The sequence below is a fragment of the Andrena cerasifolii genome, chromosome 4 (genome assembly GCF_050908995.1).
Source record: "Andrena cerasifolii isolate SP2316 chromosome 4, iyAndCera1_principal, whole genome shotgun sequence".
Lineage (NCBI taxonomy): Eukaryota > Metazoa > Arthropoda > Insecta > Hymenoptera > Andrenidae > Andrena > Andrena cerasifolii.
The window spans coordinates 14,582,822-14,602,893 of NC_135121.1; the positions used below are offsets into that span (position 1 = coordinate 14,582,822).

At 36.1% G+C, this 20,072-nt stretch overlaps 2 protein-coding genes and 1 long non-coding RNA gene across 9 annotated transcripts in view; 2 read left to right on the plus strand and 1 right to left on the minus strand.

Annotated features, from left to right (window-relative positions):
• The window catches only part of LOC143368140 (nose resistant to fluoxetine protein 6), a 35,059-nt gene extending 21,708 nt beyond the window's left edge, over positions 1–13,351 (plus strand). For all 3 annotated transcript variants that reach the window (XM_076810521.1, XM_076810523.1, XM_076810520.1), the window contains 11 exons: positions 6,327–6,482; positions 7,942–8,162; positions 9,548–9,753; positions 10,067–10,322; positions 10,409–10,569; positions 10,721–10,889; positions 10,990–11,183; positions 11,261–11,390; positions 11,469–11,661; positions 11,760–11,905; positions 11,984–13,351. In XM_076810521.1, coding sequence (XP_076666636.1) covers position 6,482; positions 7,942–8,162; positions 9,548–9,753; positions 10,067–10,322; positions 10,409–10,569; positions 10,721–10,889; positions 10,990–11,183; positions 11,261–11,390; positions 11,469–11,661; positions 11,760–11,905; positions 11,984–12,130 — 1,824 coding nt within the window. In that variant the 5' untranslated portion in view covers positions 6,327–6,481 and the 3' untranslated portion in view covers positions 12,131–13,351. The remainder of the gene's footprint in view (positions 1–6,326; positions 6,483–7,941; positions 8,163–9,547; positions 9,754–10,066; positions 10,323–10,408; positions 10,570–10,720; positions 10,890–10,989; positions 11,184–11,260; positions 11,391–11,468; positions 11,662–11,759; positions 11,906–11,983) is intronic.
• The window catches only part of LOC143368147 (uncharacterized), a 365,284-nt gene that overhangs the window by 10,159 nt on the left and 335,053 nt on the right, over positions 1–20,072 (plus strand). The window lies entirely within an intron of this gene.
• Positions 13,124–19,075, minus strand: Tms1 (serine incorporator TMS1). 5 transcript variants are annotated; one of them, XM_076810526.1, is made up of 11 exons: positions 18,863–19,074; positions 17,607–17,771; positions 17,335–17,519; positions 17,049–17,258; positions 16,884–16,968; positions 16,629–16,812; positions 16,158–16,358; positions 15,883–15,921; positions 15,080–15,227; positions 14,538–14,723; positions 13,124–13,971 (listed from the first exon to the last, which is right to left on the minus strand). In XM_076810526.1, the coding sequence occupies exons 1-10, from the start codon at positions 18,887–18,889 to the stop codon at positions 14,582–14,584; spliced, it is 1,386 nt and encodes a 461-aa protein (XP_076666641.1). In that variant the 5' UTR covers positions 18,890–19,074; the 3' UTR covers positions 13,124–13,971; positions 14,538–14,581. The 5 variants fall into 5 exon arrangements, with proteins under 5 accessions (XP_076666641.1, XP_076666639.1, XP_076666643.1 ...); XM_076810524.1 differs by having other exon boundaries at positions 15,080–15,242; XM_076810528.1 differs by lacking the exon at positions 15,883–15,921 and having other exon boundaries at positions 18,863–19,073.

Consider the following 20,072-nt stretch of genomic DNA (forward strand, 5'->3'; position numbering starts at 1 on the left):
GTTTTCGAACTCGATTATCTGCAAAACAAGGCCTCGTATGAAAATATTTCAATCCACAGTTTCCATTTATTTCTGCATATAGAATTACATACCTCTTGAGGTTCTGCCGCTCATCGCGCGACATCCTATGTTAGCTTCCAACCGTGGCGCCGGCGTGGTTATTAGATTATTGTTTATGTTCGCCGTTAAATCTCCTACACGTGTTTAGGATATACATCCCAGCATGCAAATAAACACAGTGAAAGTCGCTGGCGTTTTCGTCACGTATACCACTAACGTCCATCTCGAAGTGTAGAATACAACCGCAACAGGATATGTCCTGGTTTCCAGCACTTCGACATAGCGAAACGTCGAATGATATTTTGTTACGTCAATTGTCAGCAAACTCACAATAGAGCCGGACGTGTCACGTCTGTAGGTGAAAATCTTGAAACGAGTCGATCATTGATTTATTATCGGTAAAGGCTAATGGCGTTCATCCTTTAATTCTTCTCAGAGTGTACGGGGATTAATCGTCGAACCGGGCATCGAGCGATCCTTTATGGGAAAATAAATTGAAAATATGGAGTAAAATTTTTTGGCATGAGCCTTCGTTTTTCAGAAAATCAATCAAACCTTAAATTAGGTGAGGATAATTTTGGCGATTTCTTACACCCTCCCTCCCCCAGTATAAGAATTCGTAAGATATTATGTTGCAACCCCCTCCTCCCTTAGTTAAATAATATTTTTTTAATTGAATTTTTTTCAGTTATTAAAATTCTCTTGAAAGTTCATATAATTCATTTAACTCGGTTTCGTGTGCGCGATGAAACGTCATTTTTCGAATTAGTTATAAGACAGTTGGTGGTCGTCCTTAAATTACATAGGGTTTTTTTGAAAAAAAAACGCTTTTTCAAAAAGCCCTACGTAATTTAAGGACGACTCCTGTCTTAAAACTAATTCGAAATTATGGAATAATTCAAAATAGTTTGTCGAATCTAAGATCCACAAAATCAGAGCATTCTGGTCCTTTTGTGAAACTGAAACATTATATTTAATATTTATGAAAAGTGTTTCGTGTGATCGATTTTCCATTGATTTCATATATTTCGACTAATGAACGAAATGTGAACAAACACTAATGAAGCTGATACAAAAGGTTGTTTCTTACAGTTTATCAATTTTTTTAAATTTTTCTCCACATTTCCAAATTTAGAAACGAAGAAGAAGTTTATAGCCGAATTTTTGCACATTTTTTTGTACTCCTGCGTATATTCTGCGCAGATGTAACCATTAATTATTTATACCTATATCTGCAGTTCCGAAGAAAGGATACTACATAATTCATCTGCGATTGTCAATCCATCGCCACAATATTTATTCGAACCCTCTCGAATTCTCTGAAAAGCAATTTGAATTTGAGCATATTTTACAGTAACAGCAGAACAGGACTCGAGTGCCATAGTGGTTTGTGAAACAGTCCACACTGAAGCAAATATTTTCTTGCAAGAGGCCCAAGTACTAACAAAACATTTCGTGCAGAAATCTACTGAACTCCTCAGCTGCCACCTTGGAAGAAAAGCTACGCACACCACAAAAGCTCTTTGATTTCACAAAGTTTAAGATAAAATTTTGAAGACCGTTACGCTATCACACGCGATCTGCTCTAAGAAAGAAATTATTATCTTCGCCCAGCAGAACAAGAAAACGAGTTCCACGTTTCCTTGACTAAACGAAAAAAACAAATGCAAATGAATTAATTTTATCAAACGGTTCTTCCACCTGCGGTTTAATAGCTCGCCCATTCAATGAGGTCACGTAATGTCTTCCTTGTCATTCTTACGTGACACGCGTAATATTAACGCCAGTCGAGACTTCCTCACTCGATTAAAACGGAGAAGTAGGATCACGATGATGGATATATTAATTCACGAATATATTACACTGTATTGAAACAATGATGGCAACGTTCCAGTCTGCCACGATGCGCGCCAAGCATTGTTCCAATAATTACATGCCCTGTTTCGTAGGCAGCTGGCGCAACTGCACGCATTTACATCGAAACTAGACCATTCTGCTAGCTTTCGAAATCGGAGCGCTTCGAAATCAGCCGCGTTCGACTAACACTCAACCTCTGATTAATAAAAAATTCATTGACAACAGCTCATTGACTCGTTATTTGCCGAGGATCCTCCTGCACAGGTATCCAACCTCGGATCTTGTTAGATGGTCTTCTTCTTTGGAGACCCGAAAAACATAAGTTAGCTTTTGATCGACGTACAAATTGTTTCATGTTCGTACAAATAATATTTTCCCCAAAATAGCATACCTACTATAAAAGAAACTTCTCCGGCTTGCGGAAGTAATTTCGGATCGCTACTTTGAGTGGGAATAAAAGTTGCAACAAAGTAGTTTGTTAAGTAGCTGTGAGTTATGGTTTGAACTAGAATAAAGTTAAAATCGTAAACGATTGTTGTCTTTTTTTATTAATAACAGAGAAACTCATCATTAAAAAAGGAACTTATTGCACTTTCTGCGGCCTCGAAATTATCGAAGCTTTTTTCCAGTCTAAACTGTTTTGTTCTGATCGAGAAAGGTGAGAATCTGTTGGTACCAGATTCGAGGAATATGATAGATGAGGAATAAATTCTCATTGAAGTTCAGATATTTTCTTTACGCTGCCATCGCCACGTGTTGTCTCGCGTTGTCGCGGAGGTACAGGGCACACTTTCGATTCACAACGGATGGTCTTTCACTTTTTGGTCCGCACTGTTTCAAGTTGTTGACAATATACACCAGCATTGATAATTGTATTTGGATTAACGGGGGAACCTGGTGTAATCGGCAGAAATCAACGTTCTCTTTCAGAATTTTTTGTAAGGAAACTATTTATATAATCTTCTTAAAACTTTCAGACTATATTATCACGTTCTTTAACAAGTGAACAAACATGTTTTGAGTTGAAAATAACGCGGTAATGCCGAATGGCAGTAATTTCAACTGCATGCAGTCTAGGGTCCTTTACCGTGATCTGAAACCAAAATTTTTAATAAAATTACGCTATGGAAGAACCTCGATTCGCATTCAGAAATGCAAAATTAAGATAATGGTGATTGTTTGAATAAACAATTGCGTCTTTCACTAAAAAAATTCACGTTAATTGTGCAATTAAAGAACTTATGTAATTTTATTAAAAACAGAAAACTATTTGATTTTGTGGTTTGACAATTTGGCCACTCCGAAACACTTGCGCCATTCGGAATTACCGCGTTATTTTTATATCGCATTATCTTTGTTCCCTTCTTGAAAAAACATAATAATAAGACCTGAAAGTTTTAAAAAGATTACACGTATAGTTCCCTTACAAAAAATTCCCCCAAAAGATCCTTGATTTCTGCCGATTACACCAAGTTACTCCTGAAAATATGTGCTCATAATGTAAACGAAGCGGCGGACGGATCGTATGCAGCAACCTGCCATAATAATTCTCGCTTGCTTACAAAATTTCTGTGAATTAACAAGCCGACAAACGCGTATGTAAAACTTGGGGGCAATCCACTCGGTAGTTTATTCTCTATAAATTCCTAGAAAAGGCCAAAGTTTTTCGAACCTCCGAAGGTGAAACCCCCCTTAAAGGTGTCCAACCTGGAAACCTGTTCGTTTAAGATCACTGCTCGTTACAAGGTTAACGGAAGAATATGCAAATAAAGATCGATAAGGTGGGACCTTCGTCCAAAATCGAACGTCCGCCGATGCCTACGCAATCACTACGTACACATTGGTCCTTCCACGAACATATCTAATAACAATTTAATCAGCGCCGCATCTTAATATATAAAGCAAAAAAATATGTTTGTGTGTTTGTCCGTCGCCCACAAACTTTCGAACGGTAAACTCTGGGGTCACGAAATGTCCCTCAGTTCATTATGCCTGGCTAATCCAGATGAATGTGACTATTTTCACCCAAAAAGAAACTAAAAACGTTTTTGTTAGAAAATCAGAATTTGAATTCTCTCCGAAGCCGAGTAGTAAAGCTAGTTTACCATAAAGCACACTAGGCGCAAGCTGGGGCCTCACTCTCTCTGGGGCCATATTTTGAAACGTTACTCCTCGCGAAGAACAATATAAAAATCAGCCTAGTTATAGTTGCAAAATAAGGTACTTCTTTTTAGATATTAAATTCATAATATAAAAACTAGAGACAGCTAAAAAAAAATCAGAAGCCTCATAACGATGTAGCACACTAGGCGCAAGCTGGGGCCTCACTCTGTCTCTGGGGCCATATTTTGAAACGTTACTTCTCGCAAAGAACAATATAAAAATCAGCCTAGTTATAGTTGCAAAATAAGATACTTCTTTTTACATATTAAATTCATAACATAAAAACTAGAGACAGCTAAAAAAAAAATCAGAAGCCTCATAACGATGTAGCACACTAGGCGCAAGCTGGGGCCTCACTCTCTCTGGGGCCATATTTTGAAACGTTACTCCTCGCAAAGAACAATATAAAAATCAGCCTAGTTATAGTTGCAAACTAAGATACTTCATTTTAGATATTAAATTCATAATATAAAAACTAGAGACAGCTAAAAAAAAATCAGAAGCCTCATAACGATGTAGCACACTAGGCGCAAGCTGGGGCCTCACTCTCCTGGGCCCATATTTTGAAACGTTACTCCTCGCGAAGAACAATATAAAAATCAGCCTAGTTATAGTTGCAAAATAAGGTACTTCTTTTTAGATATTAAATTCATAACATAAAAACTAGAGACAGCTAAAAAAAAAAATCAGAAGCCTCATAACGATGTTGCGCCTAGGGCCTATAAAAGTATAAATGCGGCCCCGGATTTAACGATCTCTTTGCTTCGACGTCTTCCTCGAGGAACAAGAACTCTTTCGGGCGTCCGGTTCCAGCCAGCCGTCATTCGTGCTTTGACCTTTTCCGAGATTCGAAAATTCCTTCCGCGATGCTCTGGCGAGTGGCTGCCGTGACGAAGAAGGTCACGTTTGCAGGGAAGCCATGCGAACGTGTGCGGTAGCATGTCAATGTCAGGACACCCCGACGTCGATCGGTCGGCTTTTTTTGTTGCCCTGTCCCGCGACGAAATTGAAACTTGCACGCGAAGCACGTACTTCGTGTTGGTTCATTGGGACTGCTGCGAATCGCCGTCGAGACGCTCGAAAGAGAGTGAAAGTCTTTCTTGCGTCGACTTCGCCTCAATAACGGAGTCATGCCGCGGGAGGTTGTTTGTCGAGGATCGATTCTTTGGTGGAACTGGAGCTGCGACAGATTTAATGTATTTAGTTATTTATTTATGGGTCCGTGTGTTGTTTATAATGTAATGTTGAGTTATATCGCAAATAATGCGGCTTCTCTTTAGCTAATACAACCGCAGTAATATTGGTAACTAAGTATTAACTTATATGGGGATCTCCTACGATGTTGTATTAAAAATTCACGAACAGGTATTGAATATTTTAATTGTTACAAATGTTTAAGGTGAATGGAAGGGTGTGTTGAACATCTACATATTATTATGTAGGCGAGAACGGGGCTAGTTGATACAGGGGTAGGTTGATACAGACGAATTATCTCGACACTCATATGTAGCTACATTTCAGCGAGATATGTGAAGTTTGTTGTTCAATCCTTTACTACGATCCAGCGTACGTCTGTGTACCTTCACGTTAACTTTCGTTTTTTTAACTGTTTCCGTTTATAAGTATAGAGATAGAATAAATAGTTTTGATACGTAGAAATTGGTCGTCCAAGTAACATTTTTTCATTCATTTTGTATGGATTTTCTCAAGTTTTCCCTTGCTGTATATTAAAGAGGAAGGATCGAACTATATTTTGGCATATTTGTTATTAAGTAATTAATTCGAATAAAAAATGAAAAAAATGAAAACAGAATAACGTATCAAGTAGCCCCGCAGTGGGGTAAATTGATACATTTTGCCTTAGTCCATATAACATTTTTTCATTCATTTTGTATGTATTTTCTCAAGTCTTCGCGTACTATATACTATAGAGGAAGGTCCAAAGTATATTTTGGCATATTTGTTATTAAGTAATTCATTCAAACACAAAATGAAAAAAAATGAAAACAAAATAATGCATCAACTAGCCCCGGTCTCCCCTACATATGTACATATTATTATTTGTAAATGGAACCGAATATTTTATTATAATAAATACTTCATTCGCTGTATCCACTATAAAACTGATGCTCACAGATGCAATCTTCGGTCGGGCATGGAGCTCCAAAAGTCCTTCTAAAATTTAATTGTACTGAATATTCAAATTCTGATGATGTATCGTTAACAGATTTCCGCGTTTTTTGCAGACGTCTTTCCAGAGGAGATCGATCGTGAAGCGAGGAGATTGCTGCAAGTCCTTCCTGCATATGATCCTGGCGTTGGACGAGTGAGCCTGGAATGCAAAAGACACGCGGACATTTTCCATCAAGAGCTCGCCAAGTTCACTTTATGGGCGCTCAAAAGTAAGTCCACCAACATATTGTCAACCCGCTAACTAACGAGGGAAGTTTGGCAACTCGAAAATTCAAAACAATCTGATCAAATCAATTCTTAAATATTCAGCTTTAAAAATTAAAGCACAGGCTCCTCTGAAATATTCGGTATTAAACCCCGAAACTATATAACTCTGATTCCCCTTCTACTAAATCAAAAGAAGTCCGATTTAATTCAAACAATATTTTTACTATAAATATTAAATAAATTGGTATCAATATAAAAATAAAATTTTACATGCGCAATAGTTTGTCAATAATTCTGAATCTCGTCGAGCCTCCGTTCTCGATCCACTGAGCCTCGATCATATTTCAAGATTTGAGCCATTTACAAGGGGGGTGGAGTAAGTTTGTGGCGATTTCGAGTTACGAAACCGCGGTGCAAACGAACAAGGGGCCACAACAGGAATACCTTACGAGAGAAACTCCTTTCACGCAATCGTTGAATTCAAAACGACCGAGAACCAATTGACAAATTTGTCTTTAATGATCTTTCACAATGGCTCCGTTTACAGTGGATGCTTGCATCTACTGGTCCGCCTCTATAGCTGTTATTCCGTGTACGACACGCAGTGTAGTAACGCTGAAATGGTCACTTTAAACCGAGTCTTTTCGAATCGATACGTTGGAGAAACTTCGTAGAAGAATCCCATTATTCTCTTCAAAGTTTAACCTTGTTTCTAATATGAGTGAAGTAACTGGATAAGTCAGGGAACTCCCATCGCCCATCAACCCTCGGATGACGAGCGTGGGTCACTCGAGACCCGACTGCAAGCCTACGCTAAAACACAGGCTGAAACTTTTCGTAAATAATAACAGTTTGATATTATAAGCAGTCAGAAAATAAGATACCTACTCGGGTGGGGTCAGGAACCCCCATAAGAGGGAGCCCGTAATATAGTCCAGTGAAATTAGGCTTTGCCAGGGAAATAATTCCCAGCAAGCTACATTTTTGTATGGGCCTTTATTTCGCCGTTTTAAATATGTTAAATTTTTACACAGAGTAAAAGGTAAAAAACCCCAGTTTTTCGCGAATATCTCGTTATCTATCAATTCCACGGCAAAAATAGTTATTATGAAAGTTGTAGCTTAGGAAATTTTCTACAAGAAGGTTTATATGAGTTTTTTTCGTAGGAGTCACTATTTTCATGTACGAAGGCTTACAAAATGTTTCAACACTCACACTTGTGACAACGGAAGATCCGGAACCGGAAATTCAAAAAATTATGAAACTTTGTGAACTTTGAACGCAGTTTTCACCCCCCAAATATGAAAACGGGGAAAAATAAAAAAACACGTATTTCTTATTTTTCGGTCCCCTATAACATATCCAAAAATCAAAATGATCGGAGGCGGACACCTAAACTACTCTCCTTATTAGTCCTATTTCGATGTACATCACGTTCAACATAATTCCGTTCCTTCGAAGTGTACGATGCAACGGCGAAAATACCATCCGGCCTTCTGAACGGAAATGTAAATCAGTTTGGCGATTTCGACGAATGCATCGGGATCCAAGGAAGCGAGGGGATCCAAGGGCAGTACTGCTTAGCGTATCTGCAGTTGAGCATCGACGAGTCGCGATCAGACCTCAAGTATCTTCATCGGCTTCTGCATTCTCACTACGCGTTCAGAAGCAACATTACCGATGTAAGTACGTACTTATGTTTAGCCATTCTCTTGGAGCGTAGATATCTGCGTGATCAGTTCACCGCAGTGGCGATTGGACGATAACAAATGAGGATCTAGCAGCCAGAGGGGTGCAGCTCCATTTTTTACAGTGTTTGAGTTGTACACTTGATCTACGCACAAAAATGTCGTCGTGTAAGAGTACCTTTAGTTTTAAATGAGATACCTGCTGCGTTCAAGCGGGCTGGCGAAATTCTAACGAATATCACGTCGCGATCGCAATTAACTTCTGATTTTCCTCGGGTATATTTCTGTTTTATTTCTTTCGCGACGAAAAGAGGGGTGTAGAAGCAAGACTCTGTGAAAACGTAGAATGGAAAAGGAGATAAATGAATTAACCCTATTACGTCCCTCGGGTCTTTTGCGACCCATGACTTCCTCATTTCTTCGGAATCCCTTGTAACTGAAAGAAAAATAGAAGAAAGATATTATATTATGTTCGATACTTTTTAATATTATGTTAAATGTATAGTGAATGAAATTTTCTTTCAAAAGTCATAAACATATTCGTTATTTATGAATAAATCGTCCAGTTTCATACGTTATTCGAAAGAATATTTTCTCGAGTCTGTTAGACACCTTGAATTTGGCATCTGGTAAATAAACTTCCTTGCATTGTTTTTCAAGTTAAGATTTTATTAACAATTATAGTCACTGTACACTATTGACGGTAAAAACGTTTTGTAATTGAATAATCTTTGGTTTATGATTTTACTACATTAACGTGTTTCTACTTTGTATTTAAAATACTTTTTTCTTTATCATGCATAAGGGTGAAATTTTATTAAAAATTTGCTTTTACACATTTGCTACATGTGTATCATAATAAAAACTCATGGGACAATTATGTCGGAGTTTCTTAATACTTCTAGATCGCCTCCTTTGTGACAACTTGTGCAAGTTTTACAGTGAATACGGTTCTTTTATAGACAACGTAACGTAATTCGAGAAAGTGATGCATGTCGTTACTTGTAACACGTTCCGCATTGAAATTACACTCCGTATCCCAGCATGTGACAAAAATATCAAAACGCGGTTCGCGTTATTTTGGCAGAGATGGTCATATCTCTGCACAAACTTTTAGTGGAATCGATATAAAGGATATTCGTTCATCAAAAATTCCTTTCTGATCTGAACAATTATTAGGTACAAAATTTTGTTTAAAAAAAATTTCAAATCAACACAAATTCTAAATAAGAAGAATTTTATTCTTATTGCTCGTGAATGATGTTGAATATAATAAAGCATTATTTAATATCATGTAGCTACAGTATTACAGTATAAAGTCTATTAGATTTCTTCAACGTGCCTTCTTTAATTAATTTAATTTATTTCTTTTCCTTCAGCCTGGACACAGGGTACCTCGATTTACTGTAGTAAACTGGGGAGTGTGTGCACCAGCATCGTGCAGCTTTAAAGACGTTGAAACATCTATTCGTGACATTGTCACCAAGTATACTTCACAAACTGGCCTCAAAGTTACGGTGAAGGTAAATGAAGAAATGTGTCAAGTGAAGAGAAAAGAATATCCAAAGGAAACTATGTATGCTAGGTAAAGAGTTGAAGTGTAAATTAATTTCAATTTCAACTTTATTTCAATTTCCATTTTATTTCAATTTCAATTTTATTTCAAGTTCAATTTTATTTCAATTTTATTTCAATTTCATTTCAATTTTATTTCAATTTTATTTCAATTTCATTTCAATTTTATTTCAATTTCAATTTCAATTTTATTTCAATTTCAATTTTATTTCAATTTCAATTTTATTTCAATTTCAATTTTATTTCAATTTCAATTTTATTTCAATTTTATTTCAATTTCGATTTTATTTCAATTTCAAAATCCTGCTTTATATCTTTTTCAGTTTATTTTTTATGACCATGTTTGCATTAACTATCGTAGCGGCATACTACGATCATTACAAGATACCTGCAAGCGAACTACTTTTATCATTTTCCATAAAACGTAATTTTAAAAAGCTTGTATCACTAGAACGACAACAAAATGATATAGCTACGCTTCACGGTGTTCGAGCTATAAATGCCGTAATGTTGCTTTTCGCCCATAAAAGCATGGCTCTATTTTTCAATCCATATACAAACAGGACCGATATGAGCGAGGTACGATTGTATGCTCTTTAAACAGAGCACTTGCAATTTCCAATCATTCCCATGCATATGTGTACAATACGTATTTACCTTTTTAGTACCTTGGTAAATCATGGACAGTCATAGGAAGAGCAGCTAGTCTTTATACTGACCCATTCATAATGCTTTCTGGCCTCTTAACGGCGTACTCTTTTATTGGAAAATTGAGGAAAAGCGACAATTTGAATATCAAAGACGAATACTTATCCCGTTTAATCAGGTAGCGTGGATAACTTGTGTTTTGAAATGAATAATCTAACTTACATTCCATGTTTCGATTAAGAACACTCAGAGATTAATAGAAAACAATATAAGAACTTCAAATCCACTGTAGAAAGTATTGTTTAACGGATACTAATCTTTCTTCCCAGACTGGTACCACCTTTAGCAGCACTGATGTTGTTCTGTACTTACATAACGCCTTACATTGGTTCTGGACCGCAGTGGAACTTGGTGGTAACCGAGCATGCAAATATTTGTAAAAGGACATGGTGGAGAAATTTCTTATTCATCCACAATTATTTTGGATTTGAATCAATGGTGTGGTAGTCTCCTCTGAAACCTAAATACTACAGAAACAGTTAGTGATCTAACCGAAACGTACTTAAATAATATAATAAACATTTCTTTTCTATTCTAGTGTCTCACCCATACTCACCATTTAGGTATAGACACACAACTCTTCATCCTTTCACCTTTAATGGTGTTGCTCCTGTACAAAAAGCCAAAGACTGGAACTATCCTTCTTACCCTGTGTGCCTTGTTTTCAACAGCACTGCGATACTTTGTGACATATTACAGACAGTTAAATAATTACGTATTCTTTGGCACGTCGTAAGTGAACACATTTGAAATCTTATTCCCATCGCATGGACGCATCGTATTCCTTAAAACTATTTCCATGTTTACAGAATAAAGCAATTATTTGATACAGCAGACTTTTCGTACACTCTGCCGTCGCATAGATTAACAGTTTATATAATAGGAATCTTCATCGGTCATTTATTAAGATATGTATCTAGAGATTATAAGATGAATAAAGTAAGAACTATTTACATAGATCTATAAATGCTAAAAAAAAAAATATACTTGAATTCTATGGCTTCTGTATTTGTTTAGGTAGCTTTATACACCGGCTGGATCCTGTGCACAATAATGTTTTGTTGCGCATTTTTTGGACCCGCCCACATGGGATCTTTACATTATATATATAACCCAATACACGCAGCCATGTATAATGCGTTTGCTCCAATCGGTTGGTGTGCCATTTTCGCCTGGGCAACCGTGCTGTACCACACTGGAAATACAAACGGTAAGCATCATTCTGCGGGACGTGAATTGGAAAAAATATTAAATATCCACGTGCCCATTACAATTGCGCTTGAATAACAAATCTTTCTAAAACCGCAGGTTGGTTTAGCAGATTCTTAGCCTGGAAGGGATTCTTAATTACCACGAGACTGAGCTATGCGATATATTTGACACAGTTTCCGATATATTTTTACAATGTTGGGAACACTCGAAGTGCCGAGCATTATGAATTCTTCGGCATGCAAGTAAGTCGCGCGAGTACTGTGCGTTTAAATGTATTTGCTACTTTTAGTCACGTTTACATGTATTCCCTCCATTTGCAGTTAAACCTGAATGAATTTACATGGATCGTTGCACTATCGGTAACCCTCACCTTGGTTTTCGATACGCCGTTTCAAAATATTAAAAATTATTTGCTGAAGAAACCCTGTGCGTCAGACACTACCACGAAGTTGCTGAAGCAGCAATAACGTGCTTATGTACCAAATACTTTGAACTTGGCCCAAAGTGGGATTGAGCCATTGTAAATAGTGTTCGAAACTCTCGTTCTGTTTCTAGTGAAATTAAAATCCCTTGCCCTCATATACAATGTATATGATAGCTAAGAACACTTATAATTTATATAAATATCGTAATATTCGGTCTATTGTAAATAATATATATTGTAACTGTAATTTTATATACATATTTAATAGCTGTCGCAAACGTTAAACGTCTTGTTAACGTGTACAAAATTTGTACCTAAGTAATCTAGCGCCGTGTTACTTATTTAAAGGCATTTCCGTTCTTATGCTTATTTCATTGCTCCGAAGCAGAGTTGGGCATTATTCGACTAAATTGTTATTCGGCTAATCTCCGAATCAAAAATTCCAATAAAAAGTTATTCGAGAATAACGAATAAATTTTTAATCGACTAAATTTTTAGTCGTTTATTCGTTATTCGTTATTGGAAGCACCTCCGTGGCGACTGAGCGTCTTGTATAAGCGTAGCTCGAAACCCGAGCCGAAGCGGCTTATAGCTCGGAGGGTCCCGAATGTCTTGAATAAAAATTTAGTCAAATTAATTTTTATTCAACTAATGCGCAACTCTGGCCTAAAAAAACGTTTCACAACGTTCTTAGTAGGTACCAGATAATTACTGCATTTATTTTGTAAATGTTTATCTAACATACTATAGCACTGCAAGACGTATGCTCAAAGTAATTTATACTGTTGCTTGAAAAAAGATAATTACAGAAATATGTTTATTTTCATGTTTTTTTACATTTATAAACTACGTTTAAATATAATTTTTATGTTTAGATGCATAAAGAGGATTTATATACAAATAACAATTGTATATATACTTGATATTAGCGCTAGTACTTTTCTACTAATTCCACTACTACTTTTCCCCTGTCTTTAATATAGTTACACATGGATTAACAAATCTGTTATTTGTTATCAAAGGTTAATAAAGAATGTTTTGTATTACTGAACTTGCTTTTATTATTTTAAACAAGACAGAGAGTATAATTATAAAAACAAAAATATCTTTTTATACTTATTACATCGAAAATATTAAATATAAAATGCTTCAGTATGCTCATAAACATATGTACATTCATGTACGTGCAGATACATGAAACTTAACACGCTGATCGCCCAGCGTGAATCGGTGGAGTTTCTCCCGGGGCCCAAATAATTAAAAATAATTTATCGTACCGAATAAAATGTTATATAATATTTTTAAAACAAATTTAAATATAGTATAAGTATATTTTTAATTTGTTTACATTACTATAAATTACCTGCAAAATCCTGTTTTAATTGCACGAAGAAGAGCGTCACCCGTAAAGGGGTGACGAGGCCCCCGCGGAGACATAGCCGTCACCCAGATATGGGTGACGTGGCGACCAACGTGTTAAGTATAATCTCGCAATACATGCCTTAATGTTTCAATTAAATTAATAATATTAATAAGTTTCAATTTTAATTAAATTTAATTGGCACTTATTAATGTCACTACAAAGACATGTAACAATATTTATCCTTGTAACATATAGAATAAAAATACAAAGTAATTCGTACCATTTCTTAAAACAATATTTTCTATATCAAATTTGAGACGAATGCATTTGAAAGTGTTACTTCGGAAACAAGTTTAGAGATTTGTGTTTAATGCTATTTTACTTTGCAAAAGTGACAGCTCGAGAGTATTAAAGATAACTATGTAGGTATTTCGTATATACTTAATGATACTTACAATTTCATGCCCTTCTATAGACGGTATCTTTACAAGAAACTCTTAGTTATATAGGCATTGCAAAAACTGAAATTAAAAGAATAACATAAGTTTAAAAAAAGAGAGGAAATAATATATATATAAAAATACATTGAAATAAATAGAGAAAGAGCAAAATAAAATGTACTCAAAAGTACAAGCTAATATTATCAGTAACCTGTATAAAAGTGGCACTTATATTTATTTATTTTACATAATAATCCCTAATTTCTACAACTTTATAAAGCATGCTTATCATTAACAATAATAACAATGTTTAAATACGAGATTAAGAACGGAATAGTGTTATACAATATATAATGATTTATTATGTTAATATATAATTAGTTTAATTATTCGTTAATTATAGTAGCATTCCATTTCATAGTTATAATACTTTCAGTTAAACATTATAAGCAAATAAAATGATTCTGAAGGACATATAGCAATTACATTTTCAACGTTTGAAATTTAATTGTATGGTTATGCTTTTCATAAACTTAAGTCTGTTAAATTCAACATCTCTACGGAAGCTCTTGAGTAATAATAGAACTCTTATGTTAATTGGAAAAATGTTTCGGTGCTAGTTATACTATATTATACGGATTTTATACCTGCCAATTATCACTTTCAACCATCTGCGACGACGTTCGTGTGTTTAAGAAGAGAAATCTCGGTTCGGTAGCAGTGCAGGAGCAATCAGCGTCCAACTGTACAGCCCCAAGCACATCCAGGACGATATAATCTTCACCCACATTGAGGCGGCATTAGAGTTCAAAGTATCCAAATTGGAATTCGGTCTGTAAAATTATCATCGTGTATGGTATTAAATTATACGAATCCAGTTCGCAAGCAGGGGCGTCCGTAGACTTTTTTCCAGGAGGGGGCAACTTTGGAGTGACGGTGAAGAAAAATATAGTAATGAAAACCCGAGTAGCCCGCTCGCTTCTTTTTTAACTGATTTTGTAGTGCCAATTTAATTAAAAATTTAAATCCGAAATTTAGAAATATTCATGTTTTTAATATAAACTTAATAAAGATCAGTTTTTAAAAATAAACGACCTTTTCTCAAAAGCCAGGGGGCGGGCAACTGCCCCTTTTGCACCCCCCTCCGAACGCCCATGTTCGCAAGATAAATATTTAGATGAATACTCACTGATACCAGTTGGTAAGCGTCATCATCACGTATAAGGTGGCGAAAGCAAACATGAGGTGGAAGAAACTCCAGTTGTACGCCACGGTATCTCCTTCGTTGTCCCACACTTTAGCTTCGTCCCCCTTCTCCGCGTCAGGATTGTGACCTTCTACCGGAGTATAATCTGGTTACATTTAGGAAAAAAGAAATAACTCAAAGAAAAGTGTCTATCTACGGTGCAACTTTAAATTGCACGTAACCCAAACGTTCCTGCTAGGATTAGTGATGCGACAGTAGCGATAAATATTTACACGTGCAGATTTTGTTAAATGGTGTGCACATTAGAATGCATTCCGGATCGAGCAGCACCACAGTTTTGAACGATTAAAAATTGACGAGAGCAAATCAAATCTTATCTGGTACTACGATTATGTTTGCATGAAGATTTATAATGTTGCTTATGAAGCAGTTTCGTTAAAGACATGCTTTAGATTCTTAATGGAAAAGTGAGAAGTGAAATCAAAGGAAAGAATATGCAGGTCAATGAAAGCAGACACACGCCAGCTACTAAGCAAACGTATCACTTGCGGCAAGAATTGTCACATGTATCTTATATTCCCTTACAAGTCTATTTTTCTTGCTAAATAATATATGAATCGTCTATACAGAATGTTGGGGGCTGATAAACAAAATTGTGCAGATATATAAAAATAGAATACTACGAGTACAATGTGATGCTATGTTTTACAGTGACGAAAAAAAGGAAAATGAGCTGCATAAATACACGGAGTTTAAATTCTACTTTAATGTAATAGTGTGCCTACCTTCATTGCCGATAAGAGACTGGTCTCCTGTATTCTGAACTGTACGAAGAAAGCACAACAATTTATTAAAAAGATTTTAATAAATTATAACTGTGTATGTGAAAAAGCGATTGTAATATAACATGTATGTATATACAAAGAGGTAAACATTTCTGTTAAATTGCTAATGAATATGCGTGTATGATTTTACAAATATGATATGCACAATCATAGCTATTGCCGAGTTATTCAACCTTCAAGGAACTCAGAGAAATGCGTAATATGTGTTTACATACCATCTCCCGTATCCTTGGTTAAAAAGTTGTCGGACATTGTAAGTTTCGACGATTTGGATGCGGTACGTAAAGAGCTGTACAGCACGCAACTGAACCAAATGATTAAACCAATAATACTTTCTTTGTCGAAAGCAACGCGATTTCGCGCATCGGGATCATTGCCAGAGATTATCTCGAAGAATCCAGGATTGCACTCATGATCTATAAAAAGTATCGATGATTTTTAACACGAATGTAAATAGACTGTATTAAGGGGTTCTTGGATGTCGGTTGTTACTTTATTATAAACGTAAATATTTCCCTACGAAAAAATTACCAAATGTTCTTTAAATGTTGCTCTTTTAAGCGCAAAAAGTTTTGTAAAAATATATGCTTCCGCTTCTTCAAAAAAAATTCATAAATATTCGCCTCTTTTCGGCCGCCTGACTAGGTATAACCCCTTAGTATGTACACTTAAAGCGCAGTGTGTACCTGGGCTGTTTGAAATTCCGCTCCACGTCAAGTAAACGACATACAGTGAAACGACGGATGATTGGAGGAGGCCGGAATGCGCATTGTATTCCTGTACGCTTGGCAGAATTGATATGGCGCTAGCAATCACGCACAGAATCAAGTTGAATGATATGAAGAATTTGTTCAACGCGCAGCTGTCCGCCTGCAACGAGAAGCAAATAATATAATCCCAAACTAATTTATAAAAAGTAAGTGCATTTTCGAGAAACTTACATGAGTAAAGTATACGAAAAGCAAAGCAATCCCCGTTATGGAAATAGCATAGTTCAGAAATGTTGCCCCCAAAAGCGCAGCGTACCTGTTGTATTAATATAAATATGTAGAGTTAGGTCTGTTACAAATTGAACATAGTACAAAACTATATTGACGTGTACGTACCATCCTTTTGATTCTGTGTCGTTATAATTACCTACCCAAGCATCTGCCCATGAATGGGCAAAATCAACGATAAGAATTAACTGAATAATAATGAAAAGGAGACCACCTATCATTCCGAAATACATCCATGTTATTCCAAATGACTTTTCAGGAATGAAAAAGGCACCAATAATCCCGCCAATTATTAACAGATATTTAATACCCCAGAATCTGAGAAACAAAACGATTTGCGTGCCAAAAACGATCGTTAACAATACGAAACACATAATAGACCATTCTACTTTACCCATTTTGTATAGCCGCACGTGGATCTTTAGAGCTTCTCACTCGAATCATCATAGCGGACATCAGGAAAAAGTACAGAGAGATGATGAAGCATATTCTATAAACTGCTAAATAACCAACGGCGGATTCACAGTCAATGGTGAACTTTGATGGAACATAATTTGTGCTGTTAGTACAAAAGGGCACCTACGAGGAAAGTACATACGTGAAACATGTGCGTCTTTCGTTTACAATTCAATTACTGTTTCTCAAGTTTATACTTGAAAGTGTTACCTTCTTAAGCGCATCTTGTAAACTAGGAGCCAGAGTAATGCAAGCGATAATGGTGCCTACCATTAATAGTATAGCGTACATAATTCGAGTACTTGTACTGTTCCTGCATGACGGGCATTGAGTGCAGCAGAAACTGCAGGCCGTGCTGCCACATAGGCAGGCGAGCTACATAATTATATAAAAAGTTCTTGTAAACAGAATCCATTAATGGAAATGTATGTGATCTTGAAATTTCAGAAACCATGATATTGAAAAGACTTTGCGTCAGTCGAGTTTGCTTCCTCAGAAATTTTATCCTCCTAATTCTTGTCGAAAGTAATAGAGATATTTGTGAGGAACAATGAAAATGAACTATCGTCTGTACCAGAGCTGTCCAACGTCTGCTCTTGCCTTCGCAGCAGCCTTCGTTGGTTGCGAGCGAAGGCATAGAGCTGTTACATTGCTTGGCTCTGACCCGGCGCACGGGATCGCAAAGAGTTTCGAGCAGTTCTTTGTGCACCTCTGAGCTACATTATGCAACAGGAAAATATACATATATTGGTGACCTTGAAATTTTGAAATAAATTAGTCTTGAAAGAGTAATTCAAAAGATTTTTAAAACATCTTTTCCTATTGTTACATCTAAAAAACTTATATGTGGTCTCCTGTTCTGGACAAATGGTTCTACATTCAGGACAATATTTTACTTTGATCTTTCCAAATATCTTCATTGCCTTTAGTAAGAATAACAGGAAAATATTTAATAGGAAAAAGTTGCCTGCTTCAAGGGGACAAATTTTTTGATTGACGAAATTTTTTTAAAGATCACTATTTCCGGAATTTCAAATGAAGTGTTTATATATGGTAAAGTTTATCTAAAAATCTGATTGAAAGTAACAAAGCATGTCTAATAAATTTCTCCGTGTAATTATTCCTTCCCATATTACATAAAATCTTTCTATATACTCTTTTCTTCGTCAAACAACGATTTCGTAATCTATTAAAGAAGGTGTCCTCGTCTTATCCCAGTACACTTAAAAAATCAATACAGTGTGTAATCAAATAATATGATCGTAGCCATAATTAAGTTTGATGATTCATCGGAGTTTTCCGAAGTTTCGTGGGCCAGATTCTCGTTTAGCATGGAGAAATGGAGCGATGATATGATTAAATTAGACTTATTAAGACATGTTTTAAGATGCAACTATTAAAGTGAGGCTCAGAAGTGGTTTCTGAAATTGAGAACGGGGATGTTATTTACGACTGATCTTTTATACCTGCGCCGTGGAACAGATGAGACCCATTACGACACTTTCTCTCCGTTCAGGTTATTGAACGCTGTTGAGAGACGTCTAATTTATCCTAATGCCAAGTGCAAGAGACGGTGAGTTGTATGAAAGGACAAACAACACTGTAGCCCAATACAACAAAAATTTTAATAATAACAATGGCGACCTGACAGGTGACTACAGCCAACTGCAGCTAACTTCTCGCTATCAGCTGACTCGAACCACGAACGTCATATCCTTTCGCCACAGTTGAGAATATTTCGAGACGGTTTTCTGTTGCATAGAAGTTTAATTCTATAATTACAGTGAAAAGGTACACGAAGGGGATTCGATGATTATTAACACTAGTTCAAAAATTTCAATGCAAAATTAGGATTTGGAGGCGAATCTGTAATACGTGCATAAAAATTGTTAGCGCGAGGACTTATTGCTAACTAAAGAGCCAAAGAAAATGGATAGATCGTGTGATGCATAAACATACGAAAGAAACCAATCATAAAACTGTATTATTATTATTCAAGATTATTTTCTAAGTTTCACCAGTGCCCCTCTAAAGGGCCTTCGATTACAGAATGTATAAACAAAGAAATAAACAAATTTGTACACTAGTGTAGTTGTAACAACTAGAAGTAACAACTTAAGTTGCTCCACCCTGGAAAAAAGTCTCCGGACGCCCTTGACACTCTTGCGTACATATAAAATATAATTCATATGACAAATTTCGGCAATGGCATTTCTATTCACACTCCTCTATTATTGGGTTAATTAATTAGGTTTCCGCCACTAATTTACGCACTTTTAGAATTGCATTATCATATGAGTATAATATATATATTTATAATGGTAATGGGGTCCTAGGACCCCACAAACCGGTGACAGAAAATTGCATTGGTTGATGGGTCTATCCTGGGCGAATTCCACTTACGCCCAAATCGCCCGTAATGCCCGTGGTTAACATTCCAAAATTTATGAAAATCTCTTGAAATATGGAAGAGAAATCTGTGAAAGAGCCAGTACCAGAAAACACAGGTTTTTAAGTATAAATTACGACTGGAAAACAGGAACATATAATTATAGGATATTCATTTTATTCCAAAAACGAAAAAATCCTACGGTCGTGGGCGTGGGCGATTTGGGTGTAAGTGGAATTCGCCCCCTTATACTGCGTCCATGATATCATGGAAATGCTGAAAATCTC

Bases quoted from the DNA above. Each gene is read 5' to 3' on its own strand.
- Tms1 (XM_076810524.1), bottom strand. From the start codon at position 18,889: ATGGGTCTCATCTGTTCCACGGCGCAG. The intron at 17,772-18,862 runs GTATAAAAGATC...ATAATTATGTAG, and splicing joins TCATCTGTTCCACGGCGCAG to CTCGCCTGCCTATGTGGCAG. The intron at 15,922-16,157 runs GTATGTAAACAC...TTCTTCGTACAG, and splicing joins AACCAAGGATACGGGAGATG to TTCAGAATACAGGAGACCAG.